The 25,842-nt window shown below is 42.4% G+C and overlaps 2 protein-coding genes across 4 annotated transcripts in view; both read left to right on the forward strand.

Moving 5' to 3' along the window:
* LOC124120467 (protein toll-like) overlaps positions 1 to 6,048 on the forward strand; it is a 16,157-nt gene extending 10,109 nt beyond the window's left edge. For both annotated transcript variants that reach the window (XM_048392369.1, XM_048392370.1), the window contains exon 2: positions 5,870 to 6,048. The gene's annotated coding sequence lies outside the window, so the exon portion shown is untranslated. The remainder of the gene's footprint in view (positions 1 to 5,869) is intronic.
* A 10,490-nt stretch (positions 6,049 to 16,538) lies between these two features.
* Positions 16,539 to 21,267, forward strand: LOC124120466 (protein slit-like). Of its 2 annotated transcripts, XM_046483292.2 has the most exons (3): positions 16,539 to 19,571; positions 19,778 to 20,193; positions 20,246 to 21,267. In XM_046483292.2, the coding sequence occupies exon 1, from the start codon at positions 17,143 to 17,145 to the stop codon at positions 19,228 to 19,230; it is 2,088 nt and encodes a 695-aa protein (XP_046339248.1). In that variant the 5' UTR covers positions 16,539 to 17,142; the 3' UTR covers positions 19,231 to 19,571; positions 19,778 to 20,193; positions 20,246 to 21,267. The 2 variants fall into 2 exon arrangements, with proteins under 2 accessions (XP_046339248.1, XP_046339247.1); XM_046483291.2 differs by having other exon boundaries at positions 19,778 to 21,267.
* Positions 21,268 to 25,842: the final 4,575 nt, after the last annotated feature.

The following is a 25,842-nucleotide window of genomic DNA, read 5'->3' on the forward strand; positions in this document are numbered from 1 at the left end:
CATCAGCATGATTCCCCACATGTGTACTATGTGTATAGCCCATTGCTGGGTCTCACCCTCACCATCACTACCACCACCCCAACCCCCGACACACACACACACACACACACACACACACACACACACACACACACACACACACACACACACACACACACACACACACACACACACCCTACACACACACACGCACACGCACACACAAACACCACACACGCACACACCACACACACCACACACACACACACACACACACACACACACACACACACACACACACACACACACACACCCCATGATATTTAAAATTATTTTTATAAATTAATCACGCCATCGATTTCATATGTCCCAGCGATAACCCCATTCGACTGCCCGTTCCCGTTCATTTCGTTTTGTCCTGTGTGTTTCTTGGAGAAATATAATCGATGACTTTTTGGATCGAGGGATATTAAATATATCAGTTTTCAGTTTGGAGACCCCGAGCATTCATTGAAAAAATTGTAAACTCAGACACAACCTAGACTTTCATAATATGTCAAGGATAACCCACGGTGCAAGCTAGACGTTCATAATGTGTCAAGGATAACCCATGGTGCAACCTAGACGTTCATAGTGTGTCAAGGATAACCCACGGTGCAACCTAGACGTTCATAGTGTGTCAAGGATAACCCACGGTGCAACCTTGACTTTCATAGTGTGTCAAGGATAACCCACGGTGCAAGCTAGACGTTCATAATGTGTCAAGGATAATCCATGGTGCAACCTAGACGTTCATAGTGTGTCAAGGATAACCCACGGTGCAACCTTGACTTTCACAGTGTGTCAATGATAACCCACAGTGCAACCTAGACATTAGGTAGTGTGTCAATGATAACCCACGGTGCAACCTAGACGTTCAGTAGTGTGTCAAAGATAACCCACGGTGCAACCTAGACGTTCATAATGTGTCAAGGATAACCCACGGTGCAACCTAGACGTTCATATTGTGTCAAGGATAACCCACGGTGCAACCTAGACGTTCATAATGTGTCAAGGATAACCCACGGTGCAACCTAGACGTTCAGTAGCGTGTCAAAGATAACCCACGGTGGAACCTTGACTTTCATAGTGTGCCAAGGATAACCCACAGTGCAACCTAGACGTTCAGTAGAGTGTCAAAGATAACCCACAGTGCAACCAACACTTTCATAGTGTGTCAAGGATAACCCACGGTGCAACCTAGACGTTCAGTAGTGTGTCAAGGATAACCCACAGTGCAACCTAGACGTTCATAATGTGTCAAAGATAACCCACGGTGCAACCTAGACGTTCATAATGTGTCAAAGATAACCCACGATGCAACCTAGACGTTCATAATGTGTCAAGGATAACCCACGGTGCAACGTAGACTTTCACAGTGTGTCAAGGATAACTTAAGTTGCAACCTAGACGTTCAGAATGTGTCAAGGATAACCTACGGTGCAACCAACACTTTCATAGTGTGTCAAGGATAACCCACGGTGCAACCAACATTTTAACAATGTGTCAAGGATAACCCACTGTGCAACCTATACTTTAATAGTGTGTCAAGGATAATACGTATTTAATGACCACATCACCGCAGAGAAAAAAATAAATTTGAAAGCAATAGTTTTCTTTCAAAAGAGCGATCCTGTAGGCAACTTCAAATATTGAAGTATACTGAGTACGATTGGAACTACCGTGTTGTGGATCCTAGACTAGTCCTAGACATGTTCGACAGAAAACCAGACAAACAACGACATTAATGTCGTTCCTGACGACTCCTTTACGTCCCTTGATAGAAGCCACCCACATCCTCCCCATAGCCCATCCAAACAACAACCACCCTCCACTGCTTGACTCTAAGTTAGCCTTCCACGCTTGGAATCTCGACCGATCTTGTGTACGCGAAACAGGACCATACACGAATGAATAAGAATCACTAGATTTGTTTTTTCTTTCAATTATCAATATTTGACGAAGGGATCGATTATGGCGCACTGTGTTCTACGCAGAAAATACAAAGAATATTTCGTTAACGATATGGAATAAGCACTGAGCGGCTTCTGTTCCCACGTCCCCGGTCCATGCATATATTGTTGTAATCCTCATACGTTGACGCAGACGACGCTAATCAGAGCAAAACGGGAGAAGACAAACGGGCAACACTTTTACATATGATTACTTCCTGGTCCGCGACTCCAGTGGGCATTTTTTATGATCAACTTAACATGTGTGTGTCTCGTAATCTCGCCCTTGGCTGGGAGAACTTGGAAGGGAATCCCCTTTGATTCTGTTCACATATGCAGAGAAAAGTAGAGTGTGCAGCAAGTTGATTTGTACTTATAGTCTCCCAACACTACGTCCTCTAAGTATGGCTTACTTCAGTGAACATTTTCGCAAACAAACGAGCGCATAACCTATGTTTCACACCAGGATATAACATTGTATTAATGGGACACTCCCTGGTGCTTGTAAGAGAACCGTACGCATTTCCATACATGTCCAATAAATATTATGTGATGGAGAAACCATAAATGGTTTGTCCAACTTATAAAACGCTATCCATTAATCTATGTCATTTTTGGAGCTTATATTTACGCGGTATACGGGTCGCAAATAAGTGCGGTATAACGAGACACGCTTTATAACAGTTGTTATCGCGGGCCGCTGCGCGGACTGCACGTGCAGAAGAAGGCTGTAGGGGGGCGAAAACTGGTTTTTAATGATTTTAAGACCATTTTAATGGCCTTAGAGAGCATGTATTTTGAAAAATTATATATTTATCTACATTTTACATGAATGCGTGAGAATTTCCCAACCCTGCGTGTGGGCGTGACATAGGTGATAAATGCGAGATGCGTGAGAGTTGACAGGTCTGTAGAACTGTTGCTGAATGCAATAAACAGGACGTTGTTATACATATACTAGTAGTCTATAGTTGAATGGTTTTTTTGTAACATTCACTGATGTCTGCTATCGATCGCGACACATACAGCTGTTGGTAAGAATACACGTGACACAATGACATAATCAGCCTGTGATCACGTTTCTGAACGACAACCGTTGACTGCCTCACTGCGGTTGAAAATATTGTCGTCTGCGCAGTGAGGTGCGACTTTTGACCTTTGAACTTCTACATTACTACTCTCAGCCAATGGACGCTGAGCATACGCACTGAAACAGACTCGTGGAGTTGAAATATTGATATCACGAAGTGGGCGATTCAGAGTGTTTGTTTTGAGAGGTGAGTCGAATGTTAATTCAGCGCCACTTGGCTAAACGCGTCTGAACGAGGCAACTCGCACATTCACTATGTATCAGGATTAACTCTCACCTAATCAGGCTTGTGTTTGGCGTGATCCTACATCGTAGACATTTGTTTTGGGAGTGACTTGCACATGTTGAATTGATGTCAGAGACAGTTTTGGAAGACACAAATAATGCTGTTTTCTCTGTCACTACGTTTGGTTTTCCTCATCGCGATTGTCTTGATCAGTGTGTCTGTCGGAACCAGTGTCACCGTGGAGGACGTCCTTCAGTGTTCTGCAGATGGCATGAAATGTTGCGGTAACATGAGAGAGGACAGACTGCCGAACCTCATCTTGAATTACGACTGCAGTCAGCCTGACAACGTCACCCTTCTCCTACCACCCGGCACCAACAAAACATCCCCATTCCGACTCTTCTTCTCAAGCTCGTGCATCACACGTCTCCCTGAGGATATATGTGATTATCCCAACATTGCAAGTATACGTGCGGTGACCGGTAAAATCGAAACAATTCCCAGCCTTAGCTGTCTGAAGAATTTGATAGCTCTGGTACTTTTCAACCAGGAAGTTAAATCTGTTGAGACGGGTGTGTTCTTTGGTTTGGAAAGGTTGAGATACATCAATCTTGCTCGTAATAAAATACATACTATTGAGCCAGGAGTGTTCAGTGAAGACTTACATGGATTGATGAGGGTTCATCTTGACTACAACGAGCTGACAGCGTCTGAGGCCTGGCCGATGAGGATTACCCATGACTTCTGTCATTTCGGCCTAAGTTACAATAAGATATCCCATTTCTCAAACGAAGAAAACTGGTTAGTGGATAAAAAAAAAAGCTATGGACCCGGTATGGTGAACTTTTCTCACAATTTGTATACGAAATGGGTGTCAGAGGAATTGAAGATCTATGGAATTCATGATCTGAAAATTATTGGTATATTTAGGAGATGGGGATTTGACTTCAGACATAATAAGTGGATCTGTGATTGCAATTTTCATGAATTTCTCCACCTGGCATCGAATTTAACTACATTAATATGGAGGTACTTCTACAATGTTCTCTGCGACAGTCCAGCTCATCTGAAAGGAAAGCAAATTCTAAATCTGCCACTGGATGCGTTTGTGTGTAACGTCACGGACAAATGTCCTCAAGATTGTTTATGTCAGGATCAGCCGGAGAAAAAACAGATGTTGGTTGACTGCCGTGGTAGAAACTTGACACGTTTACCGTCCACGGTTCCCGAAGGTAATTTAAAACTGCTTTTTGGCGATAATTCCATTACCTTCTTGGAAGCAGTAGGTTATTTGAAAAGAACAAAATATCTTGACGTATCTAGAAATAATATTAAAATTATTGAACCTTCAGCAATTGACCTTTTGCAAAATGGGGTTGCATTTCTGGGCCTATCGGACAATCTTCTTGAGTTTTTACCGACAAAAATCCAGAACATCCATTATTCTAAACTAGAAATCAACAGAAACCCATTTGTGTGCAGCTGTTCCTCCACGTGGATGTCACTGTGGCTCAGATACCAACCTCGGAACTACAACGTCACCGACATCACTTGCTTGATGCCAGCGGGCAATACCGTACAGCTTGTACGAGCAGACAAAAAGTTACTTAGCTGTCAGATTCGCAGTCCTTTTCCTAAGATATTCAGCGCCCTGTTGGGAACATTTGCAGCCATATTTGTGCTTTTGGTGGCCCTTGTTGTGGTGTTTCGGTATGAAGTGATGCACCTTCTTCATACGGGTGCAAAAAAGCTGAAGCGAACTAGCGATGACGACTCGGAGTACGATTTGTTTGTGTCGGTGGATGGAGAGAGTGAGTCTGACCGAGTCTGGTCCAAGAAACTACTTGAAGAACTGGAGCAGAATCACAACCTCAGACTGTACTTCCCGCTCCGGGACATGGACCCGGGGACAGTAATTACTGATGAAGTCATCAAGACGCTCCAGAGAAGCCGCGCAGCTGTCATTGTGCTGTCTGGTAGCTATGTGGACAATCCCTCCAAGATGTTCGAGTTCACGGAGGCCTACAATATCATGGTCAAACAGCGTCGTGGCCGTGTGATCGTCGCCAGGCTCGACAACGTCACCACTGCCAGTAATGGCTACCTGAACGCTTTTCTAAAACTTAAGAAGTATATAGATGCTGACAACTGCGACTTGTTCGAAAAGATCGCGCATGAAGTTCAGGAGGAGAAATCTCAAAATTCTCCTACTCTATCTGTGAGCCAAGTTGAAATAATGGCTTAAAAGTAGTGCCTTTCTTGTGATACAAACTTGAGTTTCATCAAAACAGCAATGTCGGTTATTGTGGTTCCTACTGATGTAGATAATGGTTCAGTTCCACTCAACCAATAAACTACATCATGTTTTTACGAACTGTGTGCCATTTGTGTTTCGTCAAATACATACTTTACGTAAAATATACATTCTTAAATCCATTCAGTGAATCAGCGAAGATTCCAGAGCAGAATAAGCCCAAATATCCATGTTCTTCGCAAGAGACTATTAAGATATTGACCTGTGACTTCTGACTGGTTTCTTGGCTGCCGTCGAACCGACGCCTTTGTCGGCTTCAATACGTACAGGTCATTGGGATGAAGATTCAATATTATTGGCCTAAAGCTTCAGTACTTACAGGTCATCGTGATGAAGATTCAATATTATTGGCCTAAAGCTTCAGTACTTACAGGTCATCGTGATGAAGATTCAATATTATTGGCCTAAGGCTTCAGTACTTACAGGTCATTGGGATGAAGATTCAATATTATTGGCCTAAAGCTTCAATACTTACAGGCCATTGTGATGAAGATTCAATATTATTGGCCTAAAGCTTCAGTACTTACAGGTCATCGTGATGAAGATTCAATATTATTGGCCTAAAGCTTCAATACTTACAGGTCATCGTGATGAAGATTCAATATTATTGGCCTAAAGCTTCAGTGCTTACAGGTCATTGGGATGAAGATTCAATATCATTGGCCTAAAGCTTCAGTACTTACAGGTCAATGGGGTGAAGATTCAATATTACTGGCCTAAAGCCTGAGTACTTACAGGTGATCGTGATGAAGATTCAATATTATTGGCCTAAAGCCTCAGTACTTACAGGTGATCGTGATGAAGATTCAATATTATTGGCCTAAAGCTTCAATACTTACAGGTCATTGGGATGAAGCTTCAATATTATTGACTATAGGCTTCAATAACTGTTTTAATTGTTTTACATGTCAATGTAAGGACACTGCTTAGGGTTAGGCGGCTATTAACTATACCGTGCACCACCAACAGCCATTTCCTTACTCTTAAGAGCACCACTCAACAGTCATTTCCTTACTCTTAAGAGCACCAACAGCCATTTCCTTACTCTTAAGAGCACCAAAAGCCATTTCCTTTCTCTTAAGAGCACCACCAACAGCCATTTCCTTACTCTTAAGAGCACCACCAACAACAATTTCCTTACTCTTAAGAGCACCAACAGCCATTTCCCTACTCTTATGAGCACCACCAACATCCGTTTCCTTACTCTTAAGAGCACCACCAACAGTCATTCCCTTACTCTTAAGAGTACCAACAGCCATTTCCTTACTCTTAAGAGCACCAACAGCCATTTCCTTACTCTTAAGAACACCAACAGCCATTTCCTTTCTCTTAGAGCACCACCAACAGCCATTTCCTTACTCTTAAGAGCACCACCAACAGTCATTTCCTTACTCTTAAGAGTACCAACAGCCTTTTCCTTACTCTTAAGAGCACCAGCAGCCATTTCCCTACTCTTATGAGCACCAACAGCCATTTACTTACTCTTAAGAGCACCACCAACAGTCATTTCCTTACTCTTAAGAGCACCACCAACAGCCATTTCCTTACTCTTAAGAGCATCACAAACAGCCATTTCCGTTTTCTTAAGAGCACCACCAACAGCCATTTCCTTACTCTTAAGAGCACCACCAACACCTATCTTCTTATTCTTGAGAACATCACCAACACCCATCTTCTTACTCTTAGGAAACATCACAAACACCCATCTTCTTACTAAGTTAACAATACCTGTCTTCTTACTCTAAGCACCATCAGTACCATCTCCTGTAGCCTTGTGTTGCCCCCTGTCCTAGCCTGTCTATTTCTCTACAGTATTACACCCCTTCTTGCTCACAGCAGTGGTAGCGTATGCTAGTGTTTGTGTCCAGCCTTGATCTTGCTGGAACAGTTGTGTTTCTCTCCATCATTGTTTTAGTCTGCTAGGATCTTGCTGGGACAGTCCTCTGTATCTGTGTTATCTCCACCTTGGACAGGATAATACAAACTAGGGCTATGTATGCTTTATTTTACCCTTATACTAATGAATGACAAAATCAGACACTGATATGAGGAACATGTGTTGCCTTACTTACTGAAACCGCTGTACAGGACAAGTTGCAAGGAGTCTCCCACTGCTCATCCTTGGGACTTTCAACTGTGTTGTGTATATGCACGCCTTGAAGTAGACCAATGATCCTAGAGCTACACCAGCGTCTGTCAGGCTCTTAGATATAAGATTAAGCGTCACAACAGGCATTTTGAAAGAACAAGTGAATATTTTGATGTAATCAGTTGTTCTTCAGTTGGCCAGAACTTTATATCAGGATCCTGTTCGTCAAGGTGATCGTAGCACTAGAAGTGTCATAAGTGATATTCTCAAAGATTTCGGGGCCAATCATTGTACAATCTGGTGAGGGAGAATTGAAAATCCTGGAAATGTCCTTAGATTTTACATACAAAAATCATTTACTGTAATGCTGGATGGTCTGAAATAAATGTGTTCTCTGAATTCCTTCGAACCCATCGTACCACTATGATGATTGTAACTCCCCTATTTATACAAAGGCTTCTATACTAGTTGCACTAAGATAGCTCTGTGGAATTGGGACCCATCCTTAATGACAGTTTTAGAGCTACAGTTGCCGTGTGTAACAAGCCCCGGAGAGTTCTCTACAGTCCATTCTGGACAGGACAAACTCTGATGTGGGTAATAACAGTTGCACTTTGAACAAAACCTCACGGGTGAATAATAGCTATAACGCCCTGAGTTTTCAGTCGAATGGTTATTTCTTGAGTTGACTGTATATAATGGATTTCATTTTCTGAAAGTTCTGCCTGCCTCCCATGTTCTGACATGATCTTGTGTTTGTGTATTGGTGGTGGCTTGTTGACCTAATGAAAGTCTATTAATCCTTTGTTGTTGATATTGTCATTCAGACAGTTTGTTTCCTGTTGTTACCAACTGTGTTATAATTAATGTCCATCGTTGAAACTGATTTGATTAACCTTTTAATGGTCATTTACCCGAAGAAAGCAATATTACTGAGCAGAACTTCAAATTGTCCAGTGTAGCATCACATCTGTTTCATGTTGGAACAGACACCTGCCTGTGTTGCATTATATGCATAGATTCATGTTTTGTCTCTTCATACATTTAGAATTATATTTTAAATGCCAAAAATGCCAGAAGCCCGGCATGGCTTGACCAGACAGTGCATGAGCAGGTTAAGTGTGACGATGTCTCCCTAGAACTACCCAATTATTTGGATGGAACACACAACTTAAGTTCTCAAAATGATGAAATGTTCCAATCAAAAGTCATTACAATAAAGATTTGTGCTGTTACAGAGGCATTCAGGAGGTTGGATACAGACAATAGCTGTTTATTATTACTAAACATTGCACAGGTTAAATATACACTTCATGGTTGTCCTGTTTCTGGTTCCTTTAGTTCATTGTGAAAATCAAGTTTTAGGGTTCGGAAGTACTGCGAATATTGTGTGTAAATCCCTCAAAGAGCGTTCTGCCTTCGTGGTCAAACCTCACAGACTGGGTCAGCTTGACCTTGCCAGGTCATGTTGACCTATAGTTGGATGTTCTTCAACTACCAGTATGTTTGATGGCCTGAGATTGGTAGGTTAAAGTGACCTCTCCTTCTGAAGGTGTTGGGGGAACCTATCTGTAAATACTACTACCAATAAAGTATTTTTCTAAACAGATTATCTTGTGTTTTTATGTACATGGTGTTTTAATGTGTTCGAGGTTCAGTGACCAACGGGTTACAGGAGAAATGTATGTATGCAGACCTTTACAGGGATGAGAATCTTCTACAAATATCCGTGAATTTTCGTGACCACAAATTTGTTAAAATCTGATGGCTTCCCCCATAAACACCCCCAGATTATGGACCACGCTCCATTGCAACGATGTTTCAGCTGAAAGGAAAATATCCATTCTCATCCTGGTGTATATATGGGACAATAAAATCAGAGGAAGAGTGACGACTCTGCGACTTAGGGTTAGGAAGTACTGCGAATATTGTGTGTAAGTCACTCAAAGAGTGTTCTGACTTCGTGGTCAAACCTCACTGACAGGGTCAGCTTGACCTTACCAGGTCATGTTGACCTATGGTTGGATGTTCTTGAACTACCAGATTATCTTTTGTTTTTATGTATAGGTGTTTTAATGTGTTTGAGGTTACCAAATGGTAACAGGAGAAACGTATGTATATATGGGTCAATAAAATCAGCGATGAGTGACGGTATTTAAATGATCCACGGGTGAGAGAAGTGTGTATTTCATATACTCCTAAAAAACACAACAAACAGGTTATGGTGATGTACATATTACATATGTGAAATGAATAAGCACATAAACCATTTGTGAAGCATGAATGTGTCTTTATGTAGCAAATTGTCAATGTTGGAATAAAGAGGCAGACAAGGGTGGAATTCTGAAGACATTTCTATTCGTTAATTTGGTATCAGTGGATAAGTTTTAACTGGATTGAGTTGTCTCTTTGATGCATATCTGAGATCTCGTGTTATCATCATCTTCAACATCAGCATGATTCCCACATGGGTACTATGTGTATAGCCCATTGCTGGGTCTCACCCTCACCATCACTGCCACCACCCCAACCCCCGACACACACACACACACACACACACACACACACACACACACACACACACACACACACCCAACACACCACCCCACCCCCCGCCCCAGCTCCACGTAATGTGTATCATGTAATGGTGAGGTGTCGCCTCAATAGGTTGTTGTGACAATTCAAGTGATATACAGCATATGAATGACCAGATTAATAACTAATACCTATTAATGAGGATTTAACAAATGACAGAATATCTTCCGATTTCAGAAAGTAGTCTAATATGCTCTGTTTCAACGGGTCTAACTTTCTCCATGTATATTGAGATTTATCAGGGTGTTATATCCTCCATGGGTCGAATAACTCTAAGTTTTCTCCCATATCTAGTATTTGCTAATTGGTTATTTCTGTGTTTATAGTTGTATGTATCTTTGTTATAATCTTGAACTACGTTCCAATCACCAGCTGATATCAAAATATCCGGTAATTGCATTAAATGTGTTTCTAAAGTCTTGAAGAAATCTGGAGTATCAGTATTTGGTAAAATATTTGTAATTGAGAAACGGATTTTTTCACTAGTAATATCTAATATAATATATCATCCGTTGTCATCACAAATTACCTCATGGATGTGATATTTAAAAACATTTTTATAAATTAATCACGCCGGCGCTTTCATTCGTCCCAGCGATAACCCCATTCGGCTGCCCATACCCGTTCATTTTGTTTTGTCCTGTGTGTTTCTTGAAGAAATATAATCGATGACATTTTGGATCGAAGGAAATTAAATATATCAGTTTTCAGTTTGGAGATCCCGAGCATTCAATGACAAAATTGTAAAATCAGACACTGATGTTAATTTTTTCATACACTCCGCATGAATGTTTATGTACATTGGAAATTGACAGACAACCAGCATTGACCTTCCTGAAAGTTGTAGTTTTTCATGTCGCTTCAATGTTTCTTAATAGGCCTAAAACGCCAGAACACACATTCAGTGTGCAGTATTAAAGTACATGTATCTAGTAGAGGCATACCGACCCCGCTGATTACCAGATGTCATTTATACGTAAATACTAACTGAACAACGACGACAATAGTTCTGTTTATTTCAAGCAGACCCGGTAATTGTTGGGTTTCTCCTTTAATCTTGTTTCTAAAAAATTACATCCCGTTGTGAGGGTGCGGCCCGTCCCTTACCAATGCAGATGAATGTTCATGCAACCCAAGGCCCATTTTAAATGTCAGTATCACAACACGGACTGGAGTTTCATCTATAAATATACCAGTTTATTCAACCAGGTAACAATGGTTCATTATCATAGCTTTGTCGAGTCCGGCCTCTGATGTTTCAGCGAGGATAACCTCGATGTTCATAATCTCAATCACTGGATTGTCTGCTTTGACTGGTCTATTTACAGACCGCCGTCATATAGCTAGAATATTGCTGAGGACGGCGTTAAACAAGAAACAACCAAACCTATACTTTAGATGAATACTCGCGCAGGGAGTCGAGAGTCAGTATAAATATACCAGTTTATTCAACCAGGTAACAATGGTTCATTATCATAGCTTTGTCGAGTCCGGCCTTTGACGTTTCAGCGAGGATAACCCTCGGTCCATGCTAGACGTTCATAGTGTGTTAAAGATAACCCACGCTGCAACCTAGACGTTCATAGTATGTCAAGGATAACTTAAGGTGCAACCTAGACGTTCATAATGTGTCAATGATAACCCACGTTGCAACCTAGACTTTCATAGTGTGTCAAGGATAACCCACGGTGCAACCTAGACGTTCATAGTGTGTCAAAGATAACCCACGCTGCAACCTAGACGTTCATAGTATGTCAAGGATAACTTAAGGTGCAACCTAGGCGTTCATAGTGTGTCAAAGATAACCCACCGTGCAACCTAGACTTTCATAGTGTGTCAAAGATAACCCACGCTGCAACCTAGACGTTCAAAGTGTGTCAAAGATAACCCACGGTGCAACCTAGACTTTCATAGTGTGTCAAAGATAACCCACGCTGCAACCTAGACGTTCATAGTGTGTCAAAGATAACCCACGGTGCAACCTAGACGTTCATAGTATGTCAAAGATAACCCACGGTTCAACCTAGACGTCCATAATGTGTCAAGGATAACCCACGTTGCAACCGTGACTTTCAAAATGTGTCAAGGATAACCCACGGTGCAACCTAGACGTCCATAGTGTGTCAAGGATAACCCACGGTGCAATCTAGACGTTCATAGTATGTCAAGGATAACCAACGGTGCAACCGTGACTTTCATAGTGTGTCAATGATAACCCACGGTGCAACCTACACGTTCATAGTGTGTCAAGGATAACCCACGGTGCAACCTACACGTTCATAGTGTGTCAAGGATAACCCACGGTGCAACCTAGACGTTCCTAGTGTGTCAATGATAACCCACGGTGCAACCTACACGTTCAAAATGTGTCAAGGATAACCCACGGTGCAACCTAGACTTTCATAATGTGTCAAGGATAACCCATGGTGCAACCTAGACGTTCATAGTGTGTCAAGGATAACCCACGGTGCAACGTAGACTTTCATAATGTGTCAAGGATAACCCATGGTGCAACCTAGACGTTCATAGTGTGTCAAGGATAGCCCACGGTGCAACCTAGACTTTCATAATGTGTCAAGGATAATCCACGGTGCAACCTAGACTTTCATAGTGTCAAGGATAACCCACGGTGCAAACAAGACGTTCATAAAGTGTCAAGGATAACTTAAGGTGCAACCTAGACGTTCATAATGTGTCAATGATAACCCACGGTGCAACCTAGACGTTCATAATGTGTCAAGGATAACCCACGGTGCAACCTAGACTTTCAAATTGTGTCAAGGATAACCCATGGTGCAACCTAGACGTTCATAGTGTCAAGGATAACCCACGGTGCAACCTAGGCGTTCATAATGTGTCAAGGATAGCCCACGATGCAACCTAGACGTTCATAGTGTGTCAAGGATAGCCCACGGTGCAACCTAGACTTTCATAATGTGTCAAGGATAATCCACGGTGCAACCTAGACTTTCATAGTGTCAAGGATAACCCACGGTGCAAACAAGACCTTCATAAAGTGTCAAGGATAACTTAAGGTGCAACCTAGACGTTCACAATGTGTCAATGATAACCCACGTTGCACATAGTGTGTCAAAGATAACCCACGCTGCAACCTAGACGTTCATAGTATGTCAAGGATAACTTAAGGTGCAACCTAGGCGTTCATAGTGTGTCAAAGATAACCCACGTTGCAACCTAGACGTTCATAGTGTGTCAAAGATAACCCACGCTGCAACCTAGACGTTCATAGTATGTCAAAGATAACCCACGGTGCAACCTAGACGCCCATAGTGTGTCAAGGATAACCCACGGTGCAACCCAGACGTTCATAGTATGTCAAGGATAACCCACGGTGCAACCGTGACTTTCATAGTGTGTCAGTGATAACCCACGGTGCAACCTACACGTTCATAGTGTGTCAAGGATAACCCACGGTGCAACCTAGACGTTCCTAGTGTGTCAATGATAACCCACGGTGCAACCTAGACGTTCCTAGTGTGTCAATGATAACCCACGGTGCAACCTAGACGTTCATAATGTGTCAAGGATAGCCCACGATGCAACCTAGACGTTCATAGTGTGTCAAGGATAGCCCACGGTGCAACCTAGACTTTCATAAAGTGTCAAGGATAATCCACGGTGCAACCTAGACTTTCATAGTGTCAAGGATAACCCACGGTGCAACCTAGACGTTCATAATATGTCAAGGATAACCCACGGTGCAAACAAGACGTTCATAAAGTGTCAAGGATAACTTAAGGTGCAACCTAGACTTTCATAATGTGTCAAAGATAACCCACGGTGCAACCTAGACTTTCATAATGTGTCAAAGATAACCCACGGTGCAACCTAGACGTTCATAGTGTGTCAAGCATAACCCACGGTGCAACCTAGACGTTCATAGTGTGTCAAGGATAACCCTGGGTGCAACCAACATTTTAATAGTGTGTCAAGGATAACCCACGGTCCAACCTAGACGTTCCTAGTGTGTCAAGGCTAACCAAGGGTGCAACCTAGTCTTTCATAGTGTGTCAAGGATAACCCACGGTGCAACCAACATTTTAATAGTGTGTCAAGGATAACCCACGGTGCAACCTAGACTTTCATAGTGTGTCAAAGATAACCGATGGTGTGCAACCAACACTTTAATAGTGTATCAAGGATAATATGTATTTAATGACCACATCACCGCAGAGAAAAAAAGTATTTGAAAGCAATAGTTTTCTTTCAAAAGAGCGATCCTGTAGGCAACTTCAAATATTGAAGTATACTGAGTACTGAGTTGTGGATGCTAGACTAGTCCTAGACATGTTCGACAGAAAACCAGACAAACAACGACATTAATGTCGTTCCTGACGACTCCGTTACGTCCCTTGATAGAAGCCATCCACACCCTCCCCATAGCCCATCCAAACAACAACCACCCTCCACTGCTTGACTCTAAGTTAGCCTTCCACGCTTGGAATCTCGACCGATCTTGTGTACGCGAAACAGGACCATACACGAATGAATAAGGATCACTAGATTTGTTTTTTCTTTCAATTATCAATATTTGACGAAGTGATCGGTTATGGCGCACTGTGTTCTACGCAGAAAAATACAAAGAATATTTCGTTAACGATATGGAATGAGCACTGAGAAATGTACCCCCGTCTACTGCATATATTGTTGTAATCCTCATACTTCGACGCAGACATTCGACAGTGGTAGCGCTAAGATCGGTTTGTGAACGTGTTTCACACCCGACGCTAATTACGTCGACGACTGCGGTATCAGAGCAAAACCGGAGAAGACAAACGGGCAACACTTTTACATATGATTACTTCCTGGTCTGAGACTCCAGTGGGCATTTTTTATGATCAACTTAACATGTGTGTGTCTCGTCATCTCGCCCTAGGCTGGGAGAACTTGGAGGGGAATCCCCTTTGATTCTGTTCACATATGCAGATAAAAGTAGAGTGTGCAGCAAATTGATTTGTTTTCATAGTCTCTCAACAATATGCCCTCTAAGTATGTCTTACTTCAGTGAACAGGTTTCGCGTACAAACGAGCGCATAACCTATTTTTCACACCAGGATATGACATTGTATTAATGGGTCACTCCCTGGTGCTTGTAAGAGAATCGTACGCATTTCTATACATGTCCAATAAATATTATGTTGTTGTAAACCCATTAGCTAGAAAGGTACGGACTCAGCGTTTTGAAAATGGGAGAGCGGGTGGATGCTGCGATCCGTTTGCAGACAGCAGTTGGGAGTTTAGGGACTGGTCATGGTTTAGGGACTGGTTATAGGGGAGGTGGGGAGGTGAGCTTAACGCGCGGGGGAGGTGTAAATATCAAACAGAGAAAGATGGGGGTGGGGGTGGGGGGATGGCCAGACTGTATGACAACTATAAATGTATAAGCTATACATGTGAACCTATTTAGGGACAGGACATATATTCCAGGGAGGAGCGGCTGGGGGTGAGGGTGGAGGGTCATGAAAAAATGTTACGTTTTTGTTGGCGGGCATGAAAAAATCATGCATATTATTGGGGGCAGAAAAATATGAAACAGTTCTTACACCTATCTCAACACCCCACACCCACAACTATAATAAATGACCAGTCCCTTAAAAATCACTCTTACATCATGCTTCAAAAATGTAATTAAATCTAACTGCAGTCGAGAAACGTTTAGTGTGACATCTTTCAATTTAGATTCGATGTAGCTGAGTGAGTGAGTGAGTGAGTTGGGTTTTACGCCGCTTTTAACAGTATTCCAGTTATATCGCGGCGGGTCAGCTTAATGTGGGAGGAAAGCCCGAAGTGAGGTCTCAAACGTTTACCACTTCGGTGAAACCCACGAGCACGGGTATGGTGCTGACAAACCTACAAACATAATCGGGGGGAACCGGGATTCGAACCAACAATCATAGGTTTCTGGCGTGCCCAAGGGACGCAATTCTGCACAGCGAATCGCGGCGCCTTAGACGACTGGGCCACCCGTGCCCCCTCGATGTAGTTGATGCTTGATAACGGTGTAAGAGTGCACCAAAACGTCTATAGAACTGTTGCCGAATGCAATAAACAGGACGTTGTTATACATATAGTCTATAGTTGAATGGTTTCTTTGTAACATTCACTGATGTCTGCTATCGATCGCGACACATACAGCTGTTGGTAAGAATACATGTGACACAATGACATAATCAGCCTGTGATCACGTTTCTGACCGCCAACCGTAGACTTGCCTCACTGCGGTTTGAAATATTGTCGTCTGCTTATGTGCGCAGTGAGGTGCGACTTTTGACCTTTGAACTTCTACATTACTACTCTCAGCCAATGGACGCTGAGCATACGCACTGAAATGCTCTGACACAGACTCGTGGTGTTGAAATATAAATATCACGAAGTGGGCGATTCAGAGTGTTTGTTTTGAGAGGTGAGTCGAATGTTAATTCAGCGCCACTTGGCTAAACGCGTCTGAACGAGGCAACTCGCACATTCACTATGTATCAGGATTAACTCCCACCTAATCAGGCTTGTGTTTGGCGTGATCCTACATCGTAGACATTTGTTTTGGGAGTGACTTGCACATGTTGAATTGATGTCAGAGACCATGCATGGAGAAGTGGCAGCCCAGAGCAGGAGCACGACTGGGAGAGGACATTTTGCGTGATCTGTAACTTTTAGCAGACGGCAGAGTTATTGGAGTCGAGTTGGTGGTACCGACGCACCGGCCTTGATCAATGTCAGTGTCTTCGAGCAGACGACACAGGTTTGAAAGAAACTCGTGTTCGTCTTTCAGCAGACAGATTTGAAAGACACACAAACAAGTGTCCATCTTTTAACAGACAGTTTTTGAAGACACAAATAATGCTGTTTTTTCTGTCACTACGTTTGGTTTTCCTCATCGCGATTGTCTTGATCAGTGTGTCTGTCGGAACCAGTGTCACCGTGGAGGACGTCCTTCAGTGTTCTGTAGATTACATGGAATGTTGCACTAACATGAGAGAGGACAGACTGCCGAACCTCATCTTAAATTACGACTGCAGTCAGCCTGACAACGTCACCCTCCTCCTACCAGCCGGAACCAACAAAACATCCCCATTCCGACTCTTCTTCTCAAACCCGTGCATCACACGTCTCCCTGAGGATATATGTGATTATCCCAACATTGCAAGCATACGTGCGGTGAACGGTTATATCGAAACGATTCCCAGCCTTAGCTGTCTGAAGAATTTGATAGCTCTGGTACTTTTCAACCAGGAAATTAAATCTGTTGAGACGGGTGTGTTCTTTGGTTTGGAAAGGTTGAGATACATCAACCTTGCTCATAATAAAATACATACTATTGAGCCAGGAGTGTTCAATGAAGACTTACATGGATTGATGATGGTTCATCTTGACCACAACGAGCTGACAGCGTCTGAGGCCTGGCCGATGAGGATTACCCATGACTTCTGTTATTTCGACCTAAGTTACAATAAGATATCCCATTTCTCAAACGAAGAAAACTGGTTCGTGGATGTATCCAAAAGCTATGGACCCGGTATGGTGGACTTTTCTCACAATTTGTATACGAAATGGGTGTCAGAGGAATTGAAGATCTATGGAATTCATGATCTGAAAATTATTGGTATATTTATGGCGTGGGGATTTGACTTCAGACATAATAAGTGGATCTGTGATTGTAATTTTCATGAATTTCTCCACCTGGCATCGAATTTACCTATGGTAATATGGAGGAACTACTTCAATGTCCTCTGCGACAGTCCAGCTCATCTGAAAGGAAAGCAAGTGCTAGATCTGCCACTGGATGCGTTTGTGTGTAACGTCACGGACAAATGTCCTCAAGATTGTTTATGTCAGGATCAGCCGGAGAAAAAACAGATGTTGGTTGACTGCCGTGGTAGAAACTTGACACGTTTACCGTCCACGGTTCCCGACGGTAATTTAAAACTGCTTTTTGGCGATAATTCCATTACCTTCTTGGAAGCAGTAGGTTATTTGCAAAGAACAAAATATCTTGACGTATCTAGAAATAATATAAAAATTATTGAACCCTCAGCAATTGACCTTTTGCAAAATGGGGTTGCATTTCTGGGCCTATCGGACAATCTTCTTGAGTTTTTACCGGAAAAAATCCAGAACATCCATTATTCTAAACTAGAAATCAACAGAAACCCATTTGTGTGCAGCTGTTCCTCCATGTGGATGTCACTGTGGCTCAGATACCAACCTCGGAACTACAACGTCACCGACATCACTTGCTTGATGCCAGCGGGCAATACGGTACAGCTTGTACGAGCAGACAAAAAGTTACTTAGCTGTCAGATTCGCAGTCCTTTTCCTAAGATATTCAGCGCCCTGTTGGGAACATTTGCAGCCATATTTGTGCTTTTGGTGGCCCTTGTTGTGGTGTTTCGGTATGAATTGATGCACCTTCTTCATACGGGTGCAAAAAAGCTGAAGCGAACTAGGGATGACGACTCGGAGTACGATTTGTTTGTGTCGGTGGATGGAGAGAGTGAGTCTGACCGAGTCTGGTCCAAGAAACTACTTAATGAATTGGAGCAGAATCACAACCTCAGACTGTACTTCCCGCTCCGGGACATGGACCCGGGGACAGTGATCACTGATGAAGTCATCAAGACGCTCCAGAGAAGCCGCGCAGCTGTCATTGTGCTGTCTGGTAGCTATGTGGACAATCCCTCCAAGATGTTCGAGTTCACGGAGACCTACAATATCATGGTCAAACAGCGTCGCGGCCGTGTGATCGTCGCCAGGCTCGACAACGTCACCACTACCAGTAATGGCTACCTGAACGCTTTTCTAAGACTTAAGAAGTATATAGATGCTGACAACTGCGACTTATTCGAAAAGATCGCGCATGAGGTTCAGGAGGAGAAATCTCAAAATTCTCCTTCTCGATCTGTGAGCGAAATTGAAATAATTGCTTAAAAGTAGTGCCTTTATTGTGAAACTTGAGTTTCATCAATACAGCAATGTCAGTAATTGTGGTTCCTACTGATGTAGATAATGGTTCAGTTCAACTCAACCAATAAACTACATCATGTTTTTACGAACTGTGTGCCATTTGTGTTTCGTCAAATACATACTATACGTAAAATATACATTCTTAAGTCCATACCGTGAATCAGCGAAGATTCCAGAGCAGAATAAGCCCTAATATCCATGTTCTTCGCAAGAGACTATTAAGATATTGACCTGTGACATCTGACTGGTTTCTTGGCTGCCATCGAACCGACGCCTTTGTCTGATCCAGGCTTCAATACGTACAGGTCATTGGTGAGAATTCAATATCATTGGCCTAAAGCTTCAGTACTTACAGGTCATCGTGATGAAGATTCAATATTATTGGCCTAAGGCTTCAGTACTTACAGGTCATTGGGATGAAGATTCAATATTATTGGCCTAAGGCTTCAGTACTTACAGGTCATCGTGATGAAGATTCAATTTTATTGGCCTAAAGCTTCAATACTTACAGGTCATTGGGATGAAGATTCAATATTACTGGCCTAAAGCTTCAGTACTTACAGGTCATCGTGATGAAGATTCAATATTATTGGCCTAAAGCTTCAGTACTTACAGGTCATCGTGATGAAGATTCAATTTTATTGGCCTAAAGCTTCAGTACTTACAGGCCATTGGGATGAAGATTCAATATTATTGGCCTAAAGCTTCAGTACTTACATGTCATTGGGATGAAGATTCAATATTATTGGCCTAAAGCTTCAGTACTTACAGGTCATCGTGATGAAGATTCAATACTTTTGGCCTCAAGCTTCAATACTTACAGGTCATCGTGATGAAGATTCAATATTACTGGCCTAAAGCTTCAGTACTTACAGGTCATCGCTATGAGGATTCAATATTATTGGCCTAAAGCTTCAATACTTACAGGTCATCGCTATGAGGATTCAATATTATTGGCCTAAAGCTTCAATACTTACAGGTCATTGGGATGAAGCTTCAATATTATTGACTATAGGCTTCAATAACTGTTTTAATTGTTTTACATATCAATGTAAGGACACTGCTTGGCGTTAAGCGGCTATTAACTATACCGTGTCAGGCTTTGAAAAGTAATGTTGTTCCCATATCTTGCCATAATAATTTCATCTTTGTACTCAGTATTCTGTATATTCTGTTTTAAAGGTCTGTACTCCTTGGCAGATTATGTGTATAACCAATGAGAGATTTTACTGTGTTGCAATATAAAAGACATTGACTAAAATATGTAACCGATGGGTTCATTACACTTTCCACGTGGATGTGGTAAACTCGTCCAAGACACTGGTGGTGTAAGGTGCCGCATGTCGCTGTGTGGAGATACGTACCCTCACCCTACATGATCCATTAATCGGGTGCTCGAATCCCGCACGTAAACGTTGATCTGTCAAACCACAGCCATGTTCGCTGTACCAACATTCAGTAGACTTACGGGATAAAACTGAAAGTCGTAACGCAGCAGTGTTACGTCAATTCGTTTGTCCAAGTCTACATTATTTGTTTGTTTGTTTAACGCCGCAGTCAACAATAATCCAGCAATATGACGGCGGTCTATAAATAATCGAGTCTGAACCAGAAAATCCAGTGATTGGGATAGGATGGCATGCATCAGCGGGCCGGACTACCCGATCCAGTTATTCGCCACTTACGACAAGCATAGGTTGCTGAAGACCTATCCTAACCCGGATCTTCACGGGGCCTAAGTCTACTTGATGTGAGGATGCACCGAGGCACATATCCCTGTCAGAGGCATTGGAATTTTCTAGAATTTTGCAATAGATATTTATTTTCATATGTCATATTCATTATACAATTGTTACATGTTATTCTTGCCCCAATGTAGCTAGACGGGGGCCATGCTGCATGGCCTGATGAATATGTATTGTCTGTGGAATTATGAAACAGTTTCAGGCGATGTTAAGTGTTTTTGTACGCGTCGATAAATAAAATCATTAATAATAATAATTATGTTTTGTTGGTTTCACCGTAGACTCTCTTGTTTGCTGGTCATATCAACCTTTCAAATTGCCAGTTTATGTGTTGGCATATTCCAGTGGCATGTTACTTTAGTGGGCGGCTAGCACTTTGTAACCGGCTTATAGTCACGCACGCACGTAATGGCACACACAAATGCACACACACACACACACACACACATGTTGGTTGGTTGTTTAACGCCGCCCTCAGCAATATTCCAGCTATATGACGGCGGTCTGTAAATAATCGAGTCTGGACCAGACAATCCAGTGATCAATATCATGAGCATCCATCCACGCCTTTGGGATCGATGACATGCATCAACCAATTCAGCGAGCCTGACCACCCGATCCCGTTAGTCGCCTTTTACGAGAAGCATTGTTGCCTTTTAAGGCAAGCATGGGTTGCTGAAGACCTATTCTACCCCGGAATCTTCACGGGTCACACACACACATGTACACACATACATGCACACACATACATACACACATGGTCACTGTTCAATAGACCGCCCCCGTGGTCTGGCCCGAGAGAGGAAAGTCGGCGCTTCGATCCCCGGCCGCGTTATACCAAAATACTTCAAAAGATGGATCTTGTTGTTACCCTGCCTATAACTTGCATTAAGGGGCTAAAACAAGGATTGGTTGACTTAAACTACGGCATGGTATCTCAGTGGTCAAGAACTATTCAACCGGCATTAGTCCGGACTAGTACAAGCAGCCACATACGCCTGCATGCACGTCGCTATACAAGTACAATAATCTTGTATGCGACGTTAAACCCCATTTAACACCACTGCCCAATGCTGTTATGTACCCGTACTGTGCTGCCTCTTGCATTCAGTACTGTGGTGTACTGTTCTGCCGATCTAAACACGAAATAATAAGTATTTGATTTGATTTGAATGGTGTTATCCCATATGCTAAATCATCCATATGCTTACCTCTCAGTATAGTAATAGTGGCGCCCTGTTTGAAATATTTTCAAGATAAACAGATATGCGTTAAAATTGTATTGAACAAAATGGCAGTTTGGATAACTATTCACATGTACATGCATGTGCATGCATGGCTGTATTCAAATCACATCACAAAACATCTTTACAGAGCCTAAACAGCTGAGGACTAGTTTGCTCTGGCTACACTTTAATGGGCTGCTACGACATACAGGTCCGGAACAGGGGGATGGGGGGATAGGGGGATTGTTGTTTGCGTTCTAGTTTGTCACTGTGACCTCGGCAATCCCAAAGATGAAGCCCGCTAGAGGCGTGTACATATAACAGCCGTGTAGGTCAAAGTGACCCCAAACAACGATGCATTGTCAACAGTCATCAAGCACATCAAAAAGAGCCAATATCGCTGCACAACCCGGGTGATTCATTGCATGTGTGTTTACGTGAGACGGGGAACAGTGTCAGGGTGTGGGGATAATGATGGTTGGGGTCCCCGGGGATGACGGATCCTTCAGTCGGCCGACACTTCCTTGTTACGACTCACTCCATGTTTCTGGATCTCACTGGGATTGTCAAAGCTTACTATGACTATGTTCTTTCATCGTTGCTGGAGAGATATATATGCTTCTTTCAGTTGGTTGGTTGGTTTGGTGTTTAACGCCGCACTCAGCAATATTCCAGCTATATGACGTCGGTCTGTAAATTATCGAGTCTGGACCAGACAATCCAGTGATTGACATCATGAACATCGGTCCACGAAATTGGGATACGATAACATACATCAACCAATTCAGCGACCCCGACCACCCGATCCCGTTAGTCGCCTTTTACGGCAAGCATGGGTTGCTGAAGATCTATTCTACCCCGGCTCTCACAGGTTGCTTCCTTCACTAGATACGAACATTGGAGTGTTCACGAATAACGTTTAGAGCGAGTCCTCGCTTATGAACATCACAGATTTGTTGTTGTTTTATAGTTCTTTACCACTGAGATACCATGCAGCAGCTTAAGTCGTCCAGTTCTTGTTTATCCCCTAAATGCCAAGCTCCAGGCAGGGTAACAACAATCACATCTTTTAAAGTTTTTTGGTATAACGCGGCCGGGGATCGAAGCACCGACTTTCCACTCTCCGGCCACGGAGGCGGTCTATTGAGCAATTGCCGTTGACTATGATGATTGCTATTATTTAAACTCAAAACAATATTCATAACATTAATCATTGTCATTGCGTGGTCGTGGCTCTGTGATTCATAAACACATGCTCGGGATATAGTCGGAATTGAAAAATCGACTCGAGATTTCTTATGAATATGGAAAGGGTTTGTCTGTAGTAAGTATTTTTAGGCAAAACGGTATTCATAACATTAATCATTGTCATTGCGTGGATCGTTATACATTTACCAAGATGGTCAACGGCTTCAATCTGCGTCTGGAAGGGCATCCGTACCACAGTACAGAGCGTGAGGTCGATGGTTGGATCCCGGCCGTGTTATACGGCATATGGGAATTATCTGCTAGGAACATTAAAAATATATATAACCTGCCTCAGGACGTCTCTCTGGACTTTAACTGCCACAGTATGTTGATTTAACAAATGTCTTGCTTCCGTGTCTCGTGAGAACTGATTCAGGTTAAATATAACAGAATAGCTCACGGCTAAAAGAAACTTTGTATGCGATAATTATCATGTTTTATAGTGTGAACCTCACATAGGCCCAAAAGCACATATATCGCGTATGGCAAATCATCATGGACAGATCAACTGACATCAACTGTATTCTTGTGCAACATTTCTTCAGAGATAGATCACTGGTATCAGTCCCGTGAAGATCCGGGGTAGAACAGGTCTTCAGCAACCCATGCTTGCCGTAAAAAGCGACTATGCTTGTCGTAAGAGGCGACTAACGGGATCGGGTGGTCAGGCCCGCTTTGGTTGATGCATGTCATCGTATCCCAATTGCGTGGATTGATGTTCATGATGTCAATCACTGGATTGTCTGGACCAGACTCGATTATTTACAGACCGCCGTCATATAGCTGGAATGTTGCTGAGCGCGTACAAACATCATTGGTATCACTTTCACATACTCATCTCATTCATTTTGATCTAGTGGTGTCCATCTGTAGATATCCATTTTAAAATGTCCAATAGTACTGGTTTATCGTCATTATATGTACACAGTGGCTGGTTAGCTTTGTGTATATGCCTGTAAAAAGTATATTTTTAATTTGGAAGAATGAATTAATAACTGAGATTGTTAGTGGCTGCACCTTCAAAGGGGGTTGAAGTAACGTAAAATAATTGTCCCCCTGAGAGGGTACATAAGTCCTATTTCATTCAAAGTATTTTTCATTTTCCTTGGTTTTAATCGCAGAATACTTGTTTGTTTTTAAATGCTTTGGCTTAAACTTACTAATAATCACCAGTGACCAGAGGGATGGTGTAAATCCTGCAGGGGTACCATGCAGGAAGCAGATGCACCGTAAGTCCCCATGGTCCCTTGGTTGCTGGTGATCTCTAGCCAACTCTTATAATGTATTGTATTGATTAGTCCAAATTTTATAGTTACTTACTAGTTTTATATTTATAGCTGTGATATTCTAGTTATTTTACTGTCCTTTGCCGACAGATTTTATAGTTTATAGTTATGTATTATTTCTGTACAACTTGATTTAGTCACGATATGGCTGAAATATTGCCGATGTGACTATAAATCTTAACTCACTCACTCACTCACTCACTCATTGTGTATATGCCGTTAATAAAAGTCTATACGCCATGATTACGACATACATTGCAATATTGGACTCCTTAAATACACGGAACAAGACCATTGAGACACTGAGTTGACGACGGAAGTTGTTTGGTTGGGGCGTTTTGTAAACGTGGCTGCATTCAAGTCATTTGGAATCTCAGATGCTCCAAGATATTTCAAGACAGCACAACATATGATCCATGTCACGAGACAAAAGCCCGAAAGGTTTCAGAGTCGACAACCCATGACTAATAATTTGATTCAATTCAAGTAGGTTACACTATCGGTGCGTGTGTGTCACGTCTTAGACATTCAACATAACTACCGTCGTCTATCAGATATTAAATATGACAAAAGGACAATACATCACCACAGGCCAACGGCATAGCTATTGATTATGTTTTGACGGTAAACGAAAACTTCTTGTCATCTAAGTAAATGATATTCACAGATGGCGTGATATGTTCACCGACCCATTGTATGTGGGGTGTGCCACAGAGAGAATACATTCAATCCGCTAAATACCCACTATTCACATATCCACCCAGACAAATTGCATGACCTCAGTACAACCACAGGACCCACAAGGGAAACACACTGAATATTAGCAAGACGTGTATTGGACGCATGCCATTCACAGCTTGACAGTGCCATTCTACTTCAGTAACGCTATACAATACCAGCACTGACCACAAGCAATAGCTGTGATACAATTTATATTACGTATTTGTGCGTGCGTGTGTGTGTCCGTGCGTATGCGTGCGTGTGTATGTGTGTGTGCGTGTATGTGACTGTGTGTGTCTATATGTGTGCGTATGTGACTGTGTGTGACTGTGCGTGCGTGCGCGGGTGTGT

The sequence above is a fragment of the Haliotis rufescens genome, unplaced genomic scaffold (genome assembly GCF_023055435.1).
Source record: "Haliotis rufescens isolate VD_foot unplaced genomic scaffold, xgHalRufe1.0.p SCAF_11, whole genome shotgun sequence".
In the NCBI taxonomy this organism is placed as follows: domain Eukaryota; kingdom Metazoa; phylum Mollusca; class Gastropoda; order Lepetellida; family Haliotidae; genus Haliotis; species Haliotis rufescens.

Excerpts from the sequence above, each read along its gene's own strand:
- LOC124120466 (XM_046483291.2), top strand. The coding sequence starts at position 17,143 with ATGCTGTTTTTTCTGTCACTACGTTTGGTTTTCCTCATCGCGATTGTC.